At 28.4% G+C, this 18260-nt stretch overlaps 1 protein-coding gene across 2 annotated transcripts in view; it reads left to right on the top strand.

The window, feature by feature from the left end:
• The first annotated feature begins 219 nt into the window (after nt 1–219).
• The window catches only part of LOC107436553 (NKAP family protein CG6066), a 46058-nt gene continuing 28017 nt past the window's right edge, over nt 220–18260 (top strand). Inside the window, exons 1-6 of one of the 2 annotated variants that reach the window (XM_043056757.2) lie at nt 221–452; nt 2595–2660; nt 5330–5379; nt 7112–7181; nt 12272–12421; nt 14574–14814. In XM_043056757.2, coding sequence (XP_042912691.1) covers nt 325–452; nt 2595–2660; nt 5330–5379; nt 7112–7181; nt 12272–12421; nt 14574–14739 — 630 coding nt within the window. In that variant the 5' untranslated portion in view covers nt 221–324 and the 3' untranslated portion in view covers nt 14740–14814. Of the gene's footprint in view, nt 453–2594; nt 2661–5329; nt 5380–7111; nt 7182–12271; nt 12422–14573; nt 14815–18260 lie in introns of those variants that run through there. The other variant, XM_071181361.1, reaches the window with a different exon arrangement.

Here is an 18260-nt window from a genome sequence, read left to right as displayed (position 1 = left end):
CCCAGACCGTCGCCAATATCCCATTGTGTAGCTCTAGTGTGACGTAAATGAACTACAACAACAAGTAAACCTGACAAAACGATTAAGCAATTAATATAAAAACAATGATGTAATCTACTAATCAAATACCCCTATGTATTAAAAAGGCGGGCAGCCAAGCAACAGCCGAACTTCATTTGCATCAAATCATTCAAGCATGTCATAAGCGAGCTATAAGCACAAAGAGGCAAAGATAAGCACAAAGAAACAAAGAAATTTGAGCAACAATCCTGTCCACTTCCATGAGGGAAGGTATAAAAATACCAAATTAATTTAAAGGAAACCATGACACCGTCTGATGTCGGAAAATTTAATAATAATGTACCGAAACAACAAGGTAGATACGAGGGAACTAACAAAAATTTCGATCAACAAAGAAAAAATCGCACACATCAGGATAACTTCATGGATAGGTAAGATTTCATTTATTAATTATTTAGATGATAATTTTTATATCAAATAATTCTTCAGTATTTGCTGAAATATTCTCACATTTAAAATGCAGCTCTTATTGGTTTAGGGCAGTGTTTCCCAAAGTGTGGTACATGTACCCCCAGGGGTAAGGGTTCAGTTTAGCTGGGGTACGCGTTATTCTGCGAAATGTCTTGGAACAAACGAAAATTTCAAATTTTTTTATTTATAATCCAAGCTAGCCATGAAAATTAAGCAATATACACATCTTTTTGAATTATCAATGCTCTAAAATGATTCAATCACTTTAGCATTATTTCCTTATTTTTATACATAAGTTAGTGAGGAAATGAAAAATTTAATAAAATCTCAAAATAACAGTTAGGCCAAATTGTATTCTGAAATCAATATAGCAACTTATAATTATCCACTTTTTTAGTTACATTATATTTTTTTTACATTCAAATTTGTTACACATCAAAGCTTTAGTAAGTTAAGTATGAAAACATACTGCAAGTGTTGTTCTATGATGTCAGTTGTAAACAATTTTTATTAAAATATTTTCATTATGTTGTCATTGTGGGTTGTAAATATATTGTTGTGAGGGAATGATACAACACACTGGAGACTAAGTTTAAAATAGTGCTGTGGTAATATTTTTTATCAGAAATTAAATTTAAAACTGATTTTTTGAATTATGTATTTCAATACCTATTCTAAAATTAAAAATAATAATTAGTTAACTTATTTACTATTTTTTTAAAAACAATTTTCCCCTTTTTTAAGTCAACAGTGTGGACTAGTGAGGGAATGACAATGGTATATTGTAATAACTAAAAATTAATATATTTTATTTTTTGTTAATCTGCATTCTGAAAGACACTTTCCTTGAAAAAAAGATTTTCGAATGTCATAAGAACAGCATAAAGTGTACTAAAGTCTTCTCCGGGTATACTATGTATCCCTCCCCAGTGTACATAAAGTATACTGGGGAGGGACATTAAAATGACTGTTTTTGTGAGAATGACCCATATAATATTTACATATCAGGGGTCTGTTTAGTAGAAATTTGGGTCCATTAACGCAGTATTCCTCTACCTTTTTATCACCACGGACCTGTCAACGTTTGATAATTTTACAGCGTCTCTCTGGGGGGAGGGGGGGTTAATGTTTATATTTTAGATCATTTTGAATTATTAATTTTAATATAATTGTATTTAAACATGCCTTCAAAGTAAAATGCAGTTACACCAAAAAAATAAATATAAAGTGATTTAAAATTTTTACGTACTAGAACGTAAGCCCCTTCGGGGGCCCTTTTTTTTAAATAAATGAAATTTTAATGGAACACAGATATTTTTAATTTGGGGTATAAACCTAGGAATTTAAATTCAGTTTCAATGAAATGGGCGGCCCTTTGCCATTTGTTCCACAGTTGGGGAACACTGAGTTAACGGACCCTTCACAAAATATCTTTTCATAAAAATGGACCCTTCACAAAATAATTTATCTTTTAATCTGACCCTTCACTAATTTGTTTATGTTTATTATAGTTTTGTTAATCGAATAAATCATTCCAAGGAGGGGAGGGGGGGAAGAAAGGCAAATGTAAATGATCTAAGTTTTGTCTTCGTCTCAGGCATTTCTTCCTTAATTCGTCCGAAATGAATATTCTGCGTTTAGCAGTATAGGCTAAATACCAAATATTTGTATCTTGCATCTCTAATTTAGTAGCAGCAATTGGTGTTTATTTTTGAAAATTAAATTTTTTGAAAATTATAATTTTAAAGTGTTGAGCATAATCTTGTATGTCTTTGCAATTTAAAAACTCCTTGAAAAAGTTTTTTGTAATAACAGGACCCTATTTGCACAAATTCACAAAAGCAGGACCCTGGTTGAAAGAACGTGACTTAACGTTTATTTTATATTCACAAATTACGAGTAATTTTAAAAGTATATTAGGAATTATAAATTTAGTAAAAATAGATTGTTACAGGCATAAAGATGAAGATGTTGAAGAAAATATTAATTTCTGAATTTATTCAGTGTAATAAATTATTTCAGTATGTTTGAATTTGAGATACGTACATTTATTATTGCATATTTTTTATTGAAGTATTACAATAAGCTATTGTTTTTCTCAGGAGACGAATGGAAAGAGAAGAAATTGGAAAATTAAGTTGGGGTACTTCTCCAGAAAGAATATCTGAGTAAGTTTATATTTATAGTGGTTCAGAAGCATTTAACATATCATTTTTACATGAATTTGATGTAAAAATGTTGTGATAAATACTTTACATATTTTATATTGTTGCTTTATGTTCTAGTGTTTTTATTACAGAAAAAAAATGGGAGAGTGGTGAGATTTCAAAAAGTTAAGTGAGATTTCTAAAAATTAAAAAAACACGAATAGACTTGGAAAAATTATTTCTTTAATTATAATACATTTTTTTAACATCTTCTAATTACTAAACCATTGAATATTTTTGATGCATCATCATGTGGAAAATGTTCTATATCTGCTTTTCCATCAGCTATTCTCATTAGATTGCTCAAATGCTCACCAGTCAATCTGTTACAATATTTTGTTTTAATACAGATTTGGGTGCTAAATGACCTTGCAACAGATGCTGAACTATTCGGAATCACTAATTTAATTTGCAGCATTGTGCACACACTTTCCTCTCCTCTACTTCTGCCAGCATAGGCTTTTCAATTATCTCTGTTACGGAATAGAGAAGTTCGTTGAAGTTATTTCCATGTTCATACTTTTTATTAGGTCTTCTAGCATAGTTTTCACAGACTTCAACTTTAACAAATTGCTGTAAATTGTCGGTGAGGGAGTTTGGTAATTCATTAACAGCTAAATATAGAGCTATCTTTAAACAACTTATTATGAAGAACTAATTTTTTCTCAACATTTGTCGTAGCTGTTTTGATGTGTTTTTTTTTTTCAAAATGGCAGAATAAAAAATTTTATCCAAAATTCGAGATTCACGCATAGTTCGCAAACTTATCGCGTTGATCGTTTTTTAGTGCGAGAAAAGAAAAAATATGTGAGATTGTCACATTCTCGCCCTGCAGTTAAAACATTGGTTCTATAATGAATAATGCTACAGTTTATATCAATATTGTATGTTAGAAAGTTAGTTTTGGGCCACAAATTATTTTTGAAATAAATGAGTAAAAATATATCTATATTTTTTAATGTACGGTAATTTCCGTTAGATAAGCCGCAACCGATATGTATTTAAAAGTTTTTCTGTCACGATGTGCGGACTGTGTGCCAATGCAGTCTATATGATGAATTCATTTATCCCAAGCCATACAAGATTATTTTAAGATCACGGTGGATTTATTCAGCAACAGATATTTACCGAACATTTTCCGAAATTACAAGCCTATTTCGTAATGTTTGCTTTGAAAACGTTTTTCTTTCTTATTTTTTCTCTCATTAAAGCATAGTTTGAATAAAGAAGTTTTCAATTGACGAAAAACCGCGTGACGTCGTCTACAAATGGTGTTACAAATTCCGATTTGTAACTTAAGAATAATTAAACTTGCTTTATTTTTAACTCTCTTCTTCTCATCTATATTTTCTTTATAAATATTTTATTTTCAAACTGTCACAAAACTAGAAAATAAAACTTTTTGTTCTATGCATCGATCCGATTTCAGTAGACGCTTTTAGTTGTATTTCCTTTTTATTTATTTTTCAACGCTGATTAAGAATTTCTGCTCCTTTTGCAAACCAATGCATTCAGCATATAAGATGTAGAAATTAAATAACAAAAAAGAAGAAAAAAACTATGCTTCTGCATTAAATAAATGCGTCTAAGAAAAGGAAATCACAGGAGTTTTAAATTGACGCCCAACTGCTGATTGACTGAAAAATTGCTCTCAAATTGCAACAGAAAAGAAAGATTAAATTCAAAAGAAAAAAGAAGATTAAATTTGGCAGGGTAAAAATCTAAAAATAGAAAGAAAAAAAATGATATTCTTCAAAACATATCCCACTACTGACTTTATAGAAAATACCAAAAATAAAATGGAACAAGACTTTGATCTATTAGTATATTTCAATTGGAGCATTTGCTTCTGTCTCAGAAACTAAATTCATTCCCCATTGAAATTCATTAATTATTTTTTCTTGAAAGTAAGTATTCTTTTTATTTTATATTTTGCATCTTTTAATCAATTTCAGTAAAAAAAAAAAAAAAAGTTCGTAGCATTTACTTCAGCATTTTCTACATCATTTAAAGATCAAAAATAAACTTTTTCGATGCTTATTTTTCATTATCTATGAACTTATTTATCACTGATATATAGATTTCAAATAATTGAAGCTTACGATTTGGAGACAAAAGATTTGTCTTATTTCAAATGTTTCCTTTGTGAATTAAGTGCAATCTTAATTTCTTTCTTTTTTTAACGAGTTCTCTTACGAAGTAGAACGATTTTTTTTTCTACGTTTAACTATTTTGGTTAGAAAAGATTTTGACTTTTTAATGACAAACAATCAGAATTTATCATCTCACCTTTTTTATGAAGCTACAAGGAACCCAGCTAAAAGAACAGTTTCCTAATAAATCAAATTTTAGAAACAAAACAAAGAAAAAATTAAAATCATCTGTCTACAACTAGTGATCAAAAGAACAATTAGTTTAATTTTCCATATGTTCTGCTGTCATTCCCAACCCTTCCTCTCATTGTGTGCAGGTCATTGTGCTAAGGATAGCAGGGGGTTGAGGTCACTAAAGGTCAACTAAAATTTCTATTTAAACTGAATTGGTTTTAATTTTTTTTAATAGTAATATCTTAGATACAGTTTTGCTAAGAAATAAAATTTTTTTTACTTCATATTTAATTTTCATTTTAGTTCTGATGAATATGATAGTGATGATGAAGTAAAAAGGAAGAAAAATAAAAGTAAGTTATATAGTGAACAGTTTAAAAAAAGAATGTAATGTAACTTTTTAGTATTGTAAGAGTCTTCCTGATATTTCATATATAATGTTCTGATTTTTAGCTTTTTGTCCTGATATTTCCAATTTTGATGTTTGTTTACAACATCTCACTCTTTATATACAAATGCCAATTTTATAATAATTTTCTAAATCAAAAGATTCTATATAACATCTTTTTATTTAAATTATAATAGCTAATTTCAAACTTAAAAACAACTGAAACATATAGACTAGGACATCTTGACTTATCCTCAGAATTCATTGTTTCCAACTATTTAAGAATTTAATCATTTCATGAAAAAGAAATTCAATTAAGAATATAATATTTAAAAATTTTTTATGGTGATGAATTCAGTGGCCATATGTCTTATTTATTATTTTCCATAAATGCAGTAACAAATCTTGTAAGGTGGAGTTTTGTAGCTTCACAGTTATTGATTTTTCTTTTCCATCTGATTTTCAAAATGATTGATTCTAAAAAATTCTACACTAACCATTTCACGGAGTTTTTAAATGGTGAATGGAGAGACCCCCTACTAAATTACTTTTGTACGAAAATATTAAGCAGTATATTCACTTAGTTTTTAGTTCAAGATTATTGAGCCCTGTTCAGTGATGAGATTTTTTAGCGGGATTCAGTCCTATTATCAAAAAATCCCGATTCCTGAAAAGTTTTTTTTAAAAATAAATATTCAGCTTTTTCTGAAAATTTAGTCGTTGAAATAAATTAATTACTATATTTATTTCTGATTTGATATATAGATATAATATATCGGAAGATATATAAAAAATTCAAACTACATAGCTCCCAAACCTTCGGCATATCTACTTATTTTAGCTTTTACGAGCATTAAATAAGACTTTCCTTATTTTGACCAATCCGTAGATAGCTTGTATTTTCGTAATCTAGAGGTCGCTGCATTTTAATATCAAACATCGAATATCACATTTACCTGGTTGAAAAGTTGCGCGATGCGATTCTTATTCACGCAATTTCAATATTGTTCATTGCAATTCTCTTTTACAAAATTTAAAAATCCAATATCACGATTTGTATTGAGGCGTTTTTAAAATTCTTTGTAATGATTCGTATTCACACAAGTTTGTCCAATATCGTGATTCGTTTTTGCGGTTGTAGTATCCAACATCTATTTTCGTATTTACACATGATTTAAAAATTAGGATTTTTGATTCATATTCACTTCAATGAGAAATTGTGCATCGTTATTCGTATTGATGCGATCTGAAAGTTACGCATCATGATTTGTATATTTACATTTTTGAAATCCAATATCGATTTTTCATTTATATGATTTCAATATCGTGATTTATATTCACATGATTTTAAAATCCAAAATCGCTGTTTGTATTTACTCGATAGCTGTCTGTTTTAAAGAATCTAACTTGGAAACTAAAAAATAATACATTTGTTATTCTTTTACTATTAAGTTTGATTTTATACTTTAAAAAAAAATTGAAATTTTTTCAGTATGTCATTTTTCCTTAAAGTAGCCTGGTATGGGATATTGTTCCAAAAAAATGTCATTTTTTTTTCAAGACAGCAAAATTATTCCTGTTAATCTTATTTGCTTATCGGAGGTACAATTACAAGAGAATTTTACAAATATGTGACTGCACAATCTTTGTTTATTTCATAAATATTACTTTGAATAAAGTTTATGTTTATAGTTTAGGTAAGAAAAAGCATAAGAAAAAAAAGTGTCAACGAAAAAAAGAAAAGGAGATTCGGCTATCTGCTGAAGAGTAAGTACTATGCTATATTTAAGACATTACGAATTGCTTTTTGAGACTGTTAAAAAAATTTCTGTCTAATTCTGTGCATAAAATATTTTAACTTTTATTTGACTAACAAAAATTTAAAGAGTTTTAATTCAAATCTTAATTTTTATTAATCTGAAGAAGAATGAGTTGCAAAAATGAATTCATATATAATTTTTCTTTAGTTAGCAAAAATGGTCAGGTACAGATGTATTCAACCAATTTTACTAAATAATTATAAGAGCCATGATTCATCAGGGGATAGCGTGTTCACCTTCCAATGAGGTGAAGCGGTCTAATCCAAGCCATATCTGGTCGATACCCCATGGTAGAATCGTGGCAACATTGTCGTAGAACATTACATAGTTCCTTCAGAAAGTCTTTATTTGGGAAGGAAGTTTGGGTTTTTTTATCTGCAGAATTTTTTGAATTTTTTTTTCTGCACAACTTTTTTCCGCTTTGACATTATAAAAAGTAATTTCCAAAATGCAGAAATTTAGAAAAGGTTAACTATACAAGTATTTTTAGAGCAGGAGAATATTGCTTATAATATTAGAATAAGTATCCTTTTATGTTTAGATTTTAAAAAAATGTTACATTTATAATTAAAACATATATACTGTTCTATACATAAAAGCTTTTTTTTGTAAACACTTCTTTCTTTGCGCTTCTGTTACTTTAAACTAGTAACATATATATTTTCTACAATTGAAAATGTCCCTCAGAAAGGTATTAGTATTAGAGAATTGTCGCCGAAAGCTTGAAAAAATTCTGCTTTACGGGGTACGAATTCTGCATCCAGCTTTAACCGAAAACAGTGCTGATATAAGATATCGTTATTGGTAGACGGATCATGGGTAAGAGTCCCCTTGCCATCAGGATAGCCCTAAGAGATTTTCCTCTCCATGTAATGCAAGTGCAGGTTCATTCCATCAATAAATCCTCCTCAATGGCAAATTTCTTCCAATACTTTATCCAGGAGTTCCTTTATCTTCTGGATTAGGTTCAAAATAAATTACAAGGCTACGGAGTTGAACATTTGTAGTCGTAAACCTGAAAAATTTGGTTGTCTGTTTAATGACGGTTATAAAATAAAATAGTTACAAGAAAAATTTTTTTTAATAGTAATTTTAAGTTCCAATAGTTTCTGGGAAAAAATTGATTAGTTGTGTAGAATTTCTTATAAAGATTATATAAATTTTCATGCTTTCAATTTATCATTACTTGCATCAAAATTGATATTGATACTTGCAACCTTCTAGATTTTAACAGGAGATTTTTCCCAAACATTTAAAATGGTAGAAAAGTTATTTCATCATTTGATTTGATTTATCCACTTATTTTCATATAAAATCTAATCTAGCCTCGATGTATGAAGTACCAGCTAATTCTAAGAACTTTGCTGATTTAATTAATTGCAGGGATAAGATTTTTCTGCTTTTTTCTCACGAATTTCAGCCTTTTTTATCAAAAACTCCAATTCTCTTACAGCTTAGTTTTTTTTTTTTTTTTTAAATCCGTTTTTTCTGGAAATTCAGTTGTTCAGATAAAATAATTTTATCTATTTCCGATTTTCAAAGATGAGCAGTAAATTCAAACTACTTTGTAACTGCTTACCCTTCCTCATTTTTTACTTATTTTAGCTATTTTCTCCGTAAATAGCGAAAAATAAGATTTTCCGTATTTTTACCCGCCCGCCAGATAGCTCGTATTTTTGTACTTCAGAAGTTGCTGCTTCCCGTTAGCTGTCCCGAAAGCAAACGAAATAATAATAATAAAAAAAGCGGTGAATTTATGGAGAAAATATTTATTTGCTCATTCAATTAATCTTGTAAATTTTTATTTATTATTGCTGCAAAAAAAAGACAATACAAACAAGCCTTTTAGAAATCCCAAGTCCAGAATATGCTAATGTCTCGATTCTTATTCACCCGATTTTAATATCAAGCATCAATTTTCGTATTTATCTGATTTGTCAGTTTCGCATTGCGATTCTTATTCACGCTGTTTAACTATCGTACATTGGTATTCTTATTTACAAGATTTACACATGCAATTGCATTTACGCATTTTTAAAATCTCGATTTTATTATCAAACGTTGATTTCGTATTTACCTGATTTAAAAGTTATGTGTTGCGATTCTTATTTACAAGATTTAAAAATCCCACCTCGCTGTTTGTATTTACTCATTTTTGAAACCGCGGTTTGTAATATTAAACTTTGATTTTCTTATTTATACGTGATTTATAAAATTAGACATTGAGATTTGTATTCACGGGATTTAAAAAATATGCAGCATGATTTGTATTTTCGCATTTTTAAAATTAGATATAGAGTTTCATATTTACATGATTAAAAAACCACATCAGATTCATATTCTCTTCATTTAAGATCAAATATCGCAATGCTTAATCACACAATTTTAATATTGTGCACATAATTCATATTTTTACAATTTTAATATATATGTACAGGGTTCCCACGGTTTGCTGCTTATTTTTGCTTATTTTTTTATTTTGGAAAATAAGGGCCCTTAAAAGTACTTAATTTTGGTACAAGGTTTTTAAAAATCCTTAATTTTTTAGCATCACTATAGTTGATTGGATCAATTTTTCAGGTCAACTTTTTAAAACAAAATGTTGTGCTTTTATCACTTAAAATTAGACCATGCCTTGAGGATAAAGCATTTTAGAGAGACAAGAATTAATGTTGTGGGGCTNTAATGTGTCTGTAGGGGGGGGGGGCTACAGGTAAGGGGAAGAAAGCATGTCCAGTCATTAATATATTGATTCTTTCATTAATATATTCTGTCTTTTGCCTAGAATGATACTCTATAAGGAGAATGAAGCATTCTAAAAGAAAAGAATACTGTGGACATGGGGGATACTGCACATGGAAGAGATAGTGATTTGTTTGGGGGGGGGGCAGTTTTAAGGTACCTAACTATAAGACTCACACTAACCTTCAAAATTGACAGAATTCAAGAAATTCAGTTCTACTCATAACACATCTGCTTAAATTCATGATTGTGCTAAATATTAAGCATATCTGTACGAAGCAGGGTTTGAAAAATCCCAGCCCACATAGGTTTTTCATCGAAAACCTGAGGTTTATTGGGTTTTTGATGAAAACCTAAAGTTTTTTTTTCTTCAAAAATGCTTCAAAATATTTTTCTGTAAGTACTAAATAAAAAAGCATGATTTGCTTCTAACAAGAAAGTTCAATATTTGGTAACTATTAATAATTTGTTTCGTTGCAATGTAATATTTTTTTGAAAGTTTTAGATTTTTACTTCTTAAGGATAAGCAGATTGTTACATAAAATATAAATCAACTCAGCTAAAAGATCCGTAAATTTTAATAATAATTTTATTCAATTAACATTGCAACTTAATATACTGTTTTTAAAATTTGTTCAATTTTTGGTTGTTTTCAAATTAGTTAATGTTTTTCGCCAAAATGTTTAGTAACATTAATATGTAAAGTTAATTCCTAATAACAGGTTTGGCTGGAAATAATTATGTTAAAGTTCATCATTAAAGTAAATATAACATATTTTCTGGTCTAGTAGCGAGATGATATAAAAACTTATAATAAATTTTTCAATGTTTTTGCCAAATTTCGTTATTTACTCTTTTTTTTTTAATGTGCATGAAAAAATTGCAAATCTAATTCAATTTCAATGAAATCATTAAAAATGAAATACAGGTTAGTTTCATACATTAATTTTTACAATCCGAATAGCGTTTACTTTTAACAGTCTGAAAATGTCTTATAAAAAACCAACCTGGATTTACAAAAATTGCCTGGTACTTCTTTGGCGAGCCCTGTTAATTAATACAATTAATTATATCAGTGCTTACATTATATTAAAATTGCTTATTATTATTTTTTTATTAATTGTTTTAAGTCCTTAATTTTTTAAAAAAAGTGCTGAATGTTTTCAAAAAAATGTTCTTAAAAGTGCTTAATTTTTACTTTGTTCAAAGAGTAGGAACCCTGATATATATTCATTGTTAGATTTCCTCTTTTTTACTTTCTGATGGCTCTAATCCCTGTAATTGTTATATTGAAGATGATATTAACTGAAGATAATATTAACATTAGGATTCTAAGTAGATTCTAAGCCCATAAAATACTATTATTGTATAAGTTCTTTGCATTTATATAATGAAGGAAAATACTTACATAGTGCATTACATTAATAGTAGGTACATTAATAGCTAGTGATTTCAGCAATCTACCTATATTTTATATGATTAAAAAAAGAAGACAAGTATTTTAATGATTTGTAACATATTTTTCTTTAAAAAAGATAATAGTACATTTTTCAAAGTACAACAAGAAGTACATTTTTTTAAAAAAGGGTAAGGCTGTAATCATATAAATTTTTATAATCAAAATTTATGCATGATAAAAATTTTAATTTTTTTTCAGTTTATTCCTTTTCCCCCCTTGTTTAAAGAAACTACAGGCACAAAATATATTCATATTCAAGAATATGTACTGTATTATATAATTCCATGCATTCCTCACAGCTAATTGAAAATGACTATTTGGTGGTTTGAGCTAAACTGTCAATTCTTCTGGTATAACAGCAATATATTTCACAGTCCTCATCTTTTACTTCATTTTTGAGATCAGCTCTAACTGAGACTGGGTTATTAAATGCTGCAGTACAAAAACATTTTACATTTCAACTTTAATACAAGATTTAAATAAGTAGATTTTTGACCAAATATATATCTAACTAATAGTGGCACTCATGCGAGCTGGACAAACAGGCACAGGATTTTTCAAAGAGCAGATTAATTTTTATTTACTTATCATAATGAGAGAATGAATATCCAAATGACACAAAATCGTTTAAGGAAATAGGGGAAATCTTAGTTATGATAATCGGTCTATTGAATGGGTCATGGAAAAATATATTTCTCACAAGTTAGAAAAGGGGAAAAAGTTAAAATGTTAATTAAAGCACAAAATGAATTTTTTTTTACATATTTCTCTATTTAATATGTGTTGCACCATAAATATCTGAATTTGCCGCTGAAACACATTATGTATTTTTACAGTTATGGCAAAGCTTTATTACCTGGTGAAGGTGCAGCTATGGCTGCTTATATTGCTGAAGGAAAGAGAATTCCCCGAAGAGGAGAAATCGGTTTGACAGGTGATCAGATAAAAAAATTTGAAGCTGTTGGTTATGTTATGAGCGGAAGCAGGTAAGTTTCCCTGCAAATTATTATTATTAATGATGCTTCTTATAAAAGTGTATTCATGCATTAATTAATGGTAATATGTAAAATTATAACGCTGTTATCATTTAGTCAAATATCTCACTTTTTCTTAAGTTTAAGAAAAATTTACTACGCAAATCAATACTTAAGACTAGCTATCAATAATATTAAAAAAATTTTGTTCTGCAAAATTATGTTAAATTGGTATTTTATTCTCACATTATGAAAGCCTACTATTCAATAGTAACCAGTTGTAAATTTAATCTATCATTCATCTATTCTAAAATATGCTCAATTATCTAATTGGTTTTTTCGTTTTACATATTGAAAACCTGTAAAATCAACTGTGTAATGTTCGGCATTGAAGTTCAGATTTGCTTTTTTTAAAAGTAAAATGAGTCGAAATTGGATTCAGTAAGATCAGGAAAATGGTGTTTTATTCAGCTAGGGTGGTTTTTGTCATTGGTGGTTTTGACATTTTTATTGGTTAAGAAATGTTCCCACTTCTTTTTGTACAATTTTGGCCCAAGCTAATTCTCCTTGCCCTCCAATCAGAAAATTCTAGTATGATGATTAATTTTTCTCCTGTCTTATTCTAGATAGGTGGGTATTTGAGTGTACAAAATTTCAGTGCCTTTTCTACGTACAGGACCGTTTGTAGGTTGAAAATGGAATGAGGTTATTTATATGCGCAGCCATATGGGAGAATAAATATATTAACTTTCTGCCTGCAGAACCACCACTGGGTTGTATAATGTACATTAAAGCAGTTAATGATAATTAAACCAACTCACCTATGCTTTGTTATTTTATGTGTACTGTAGGATCTTAGTTTAATACATTTTCATCAATAAACTCAGAAAATTAAGTGCTTTTTTTTTAAATAATAGTTCTATTATTTATTTAATATGATCATTTAATAATATGTTTTAGTCAAATAAGTCTAATAATTTTAAAATTCACTTGCTTTATTACTCTTAATGAATGGTAGTATTCCTTTTTTCTATTTTTGGTACAGAGCGTTTAATTACAAATCGTTACTGGATTTTATTGATTTATAAAATCCTTTGTAAGATCTTTTTTTATTCCCTTTACATTATATTAGATTTTTCTTGCAAAAATCATCCACTTCTCTTTATCAGCATTAAAAGCCTTGATGGCCAAACTAAACTACTACTAATAATAATGAAAAAAAGTTGGAGCAACAAAATTATGATTTTTAGATTTTTTAGCGAAATCAAAGCAAGTGACTTCTTCAACTAACAAAATGCTTGTTATTTGTAGAAAATGATCAATTCTATTTAGCCATGCAAAGCAAAAAGTGTTTTTTTTTCTTTTTTCTTTTCTTCTTCTTTCTCCTGAGCACCGCCTCAGGGAAGATGTTGAGAAAAATAAGACAGCCTTTTATTGAAATTAAGAAAAGAGTTAAAATAAGACAACCTTTTATTGAAATTAAAAAGAACTGTAATCATGTTTAAAATAACTTTGGAATAAATATTGATTAACGGAAGTTAGGATGAAAAAGACTCAATTAAAACTTAATATAATTTTCATAGTTTACCTTTCACATGCTTTTTATTGAGATTAAGGAAAAAATTATATTCATGTTTAAAATAACTTTGGAAAAATTATTCATTAACAGAAGTTACAATGAAAAAGACTAAAATGATCAAGATTCTACTACATGAAGAAATCTTTATCTTATTTCAAATTATCAATAATATAATTCAAATTAATTTTATGAAGAATCAAATCTGAGTGAAATCTCAGATAACTATTAAGGTTAACTTTAATTAATTATGCTTCTCTTTTGTACTGAGATGTTATTCATTCTATTTACATAATATTGAAAAAAATGACACAAATACTCTTTTTAAATATTTTCTTCTGCAAATATACAGTTAAATATTTTCCAGAGTGTAAAATAACCTAAAATAGTTTTTATCGTTTACCTTAAATGACTTTTGCATGCATGCTATCTTTAGTAAATACAATTGTTAATTTGGAATATAACGGCCGCAACATAACGCAAATTATGATGCGAACTAGTTTTTTTAAGCTATTTATTTGTGCTGGATTTTTGTCTACAATATTTTAAATTTTTACAATATTTAAATTAAGTTTCATTTTTACCTAGACATCGACGTATGGAAGCTGTGCGATTGAGAAAAGAAAACCAAATTTACAGTGCTGATGAAAAACGTGCACTTGCCAAGTTCAATAGAAAAGAGAGACAAAAGAGGGAGTCTAAAATTATTTCTCATTTCAAAGAAATGATTAAAGTTGCCAATGATAAAAGTTAAAAATATGTTTCTGATTAATTGTATTCTGTTCTTTTAAATATGAAAGCATGTAAATAAAACAAAATCTATATAAACCTTTACTATTTCATGTGTTCTTAATTATTAATAGTTTTGTCAAATTAAAATTTTTTTTTCCCTGTAGGTTTGGAAGTTTAAATTCAGGCAAATTTAAATTTCCCCAATTATCTTAATTTTGTACTGTTTGAAAGAGAGCCAAAACAAATTTATTAACTCTGAAAATATTTTGTGTTGACATGCATTTAAAAATCTTTGTCTGGCTGGGTATTCAGAAAGATTATATTGTACCAATCTGAAAATGTTAATATTGATCTCGATTGGCTGTTCTATGTCTATTCAGTCATCAAAAGAATTTACACAGAATGTGTCTGAGCTGCATTTAAATATGTCTGCAAAATCGAGAACCGAGAAGTTCAGTATAACAGTTGAAGATGTCCAAGATGAAAACTCAAAAAAGTTTCTTTTCCAAAAAAATTTAGACAACAGCCACTTTGCCAATGAACGGCGAATACAATTTTCTTCATTTTGTAGTGAATCATATTTATATTATTTAAATATATTTTTTTTACAAGTCAATAATTACATTTTAAAATAGTATGGCATTGGCTTTCATTTCTTCAAAATTATCTGAATTTCTTCTCTTTTTATGCAAGATAGTTCCTCTGTTCAACCTCTATTTTATCAGGGTGGCCACCCACCTTGAAAAACTGGAATTATCAGGGAATTTTTTTATACTGGAAAAAACTGGGAAAAATCAGGGAATTTCAAAGAAAAGCTGGAATTTTTTTCTTAATTTAAAATATTTTACCATCTGTTATATCCACTTCTATTTAGATGTAAATTTATCATAAAAAAGCTAAAATATCATCAATTCAGCAATACTTTTTTTGCTTTAAAATTCTCTTCATTATTATTCTGCTAAACTAGTATGTCATTTCAAACTCTTTTATGTTAGAAAATGAATCAGGGTTCCCACAGGTCAGGGAACAGTTGCAATTTTCTTGCAAAAACCTGGAAAATTCCTTCACTATTCCTGGAAAAGAACCAGTCTTAAAATTGTCAGTAACAATACTCAGTTATTGAGATTCGAGTTAAATAATTCTAACATCTATTACAATTATTTATTGTAAAAATTTTACATTTTAGTCAAACTGAAATGCTTCCTTTCTTATATAATTTATATAATGATATTTATTTTACACAAAAAATCTAATACTTGGCATAAAAGAATCCACATTTTCTGATGAAAAATTTTGTAGTATAGATAAAATTTGGTATGGATTTTCATTGAAATTTACCTGGAAAAGTCAGGGAATTTTTTTTCTGAAATTGAGTGGGAACCCTGATGAATGGAGAAATCTTTGACCTCTTTGGAGATTATGGGACTATGTAGTTTAAGAAAGGCAAAAATGTGGAGGAAAGGATTGGAATATTTGCTTCTGTTTATAAAAGCGTTTTTTTTTTTTTCCTTTCAGTCTGTGGGCTGAATTTATTAATTGTTAAAGTTTGTTCTGATGCTTTGGGGGTATTTTTTCTTTCTTTCTTTTTACAAATGTTTTAGTATTTTTAATTTTATTAAATTCTGCAAAAGGTAAATTTAATTAGAGATTTTATCTTGCACTCTTTTTCTGAAAGCTTTTGGCCAATGAATTATTTTTCTCAGCAAAGCCAACCAATCGCTTATAGAAAAATTGTTGCATTGATGCTGATTTTCTGGATTTCATGATAACTTCTATTTTGATATTTCTGAAATTGTTTCACCTTTTTACCCTACAAAGCTGACAAAAACCAAGGAATGTATGGAAAACATGTTAAATGATGTATCAACTTAGAAGGAAATTTTTTTTTTTTTCATAATTGTTTCTTAGAAAGAAGGAAAACAAAACTTTGTTTTTTTTGTTCTGCGCTGTACAGGGACAGGTTTCAAGTTGGGCAACCAGATGACAAAAATTTTAAACTTAATAATAAGTAAACTAGATATCATTTCCAAGGTAAAAAGTTGAAGATTTAGAAATAATGATTTTTAACTTATAAACATCAGTTTTCAACAAGTCATAGGCTGTTAAATGAAGGGCAACTCATTTGAAATTTTCAACTTTGGTAAAGGGATCTGTAACTAAGTACAGGTTTTTTTTTAAAAAAAAGAATTCACACTAATAATAGAAAATGAAAAAAAATAATAATTAAAGTTAACTATAACAAAACAGGTTGTCTTGCTTAAATATGTAGAAACATTTCTCATTTTGATTTACAAAAAAATTATCAAGATACACTTTTGATTTTGATGTTTCACGTGCAACACCAAAATACATAATTAATTGTCCTGTAGCACTAGGATTTAATATAATCAAATAATTTTTTCTGTTTAAAGCAAGATTTTGATAATAATAAATATTTTTTATTTTAAATCAATAATTACTTATTTTTACACACCTCTCAGTCAGACACCACTGCTTTTATCTCTTATTTCATATTTTCTTTATGATATGAAGTAAAATATGAAGAGAATATAAACATTCTTTAGGGTTAATTTACAATAATATATTTCACCTCAGTAACCTAAGGTTTGTATAAGGTTCGATTTTCGTTAGTCGTCGAAGAGGATATTTCATGCATTCAACTTGTGTTGGTGACGTCGTGGTTTGCTGGGATCGGTCAGTTTCTTTTCATTTGCTGTTGGTCGTTCTTGCGCGGATTTTGACGCCATCCTTTATCTGTTAAAGAGTATTTGAGCTCCTGTTGAATCATTATTGTTTGTACTCAAATGAACTTAGTACTGGTGAGGATATTGAGAATTAGATCACTATTTTAACCAAGGACATTCAAGACGCCTATAAAATGGAAATTAGGAATGATTACTATAAACTCCCATACCATATTAAATATCTTATCAAAATAAAAAGCAAACTGAGAAAGGTTTTTCAAAGGACTAGAGACCCAAATATTGGGACGAAAAAATAGAGAATCTTACTACCACTGGCGTCGGAACCATAGGGGTCCGGACCCCTTCAATAATTGGGAAGCCAGGGTCCATTATTTTGAAAAAATATTTTTGTGTTGTTTCCATAACTTTAAATTTTTTCTTTCTCTCTCTCTCTCTTATTTTTATACAGTGTAACTTATTATATAATTAAAAGAAAATTAGTATAAAATAAAATACACACAGAAAAATGCACTGTCTGAAAAAAATAAAACAGGTGTTTAGAGAACTACAAGAAATGAACACTCTAAGTTCCATGTCTGCCTCATCTTTCAGCTTCAAAACATTATTAGATAAAGATTCACCCATGAAAACTAATACATCCACGTCTTTCAGTTTCAAAATTGCTCCTGATCAGACTACTTCTGCATCATCTTTCACATTCAAAGTGCCAGAGACTGATAAACTTCCAATTACTATGTTTTCTTCAAAAGATTTGGATGTTCCTGATCCAATTTATACTTCCATGGACCAGTTGTCAGAACAAGATAAATATCAGTTTTCTGCATCCACTTTTACTTTA

The sequence above is a fragment of the Parasteatoda tepidariorum genome, chromosome 5 (assembly GCF_043381705.1).
Source record: "Parasteatoda tepidariorum isolate YZ-2023 chromosome 5, CAS_Ptep_4.0, whole genome shotgun sequence".
In the NCBI taxonomy this organism is placed as follows: domain Eukaryota; kingdom Metazoa; phylum Arthropoda; class Arachnida; order Araneae; family Theridiidae; genus Parasteatoda; species Parasteatoda tepidariorum.
Note: the sequence above shows the minus strand (reverse complement) of the source record. Positions and strands in the feature narration are given on the sequence as shown.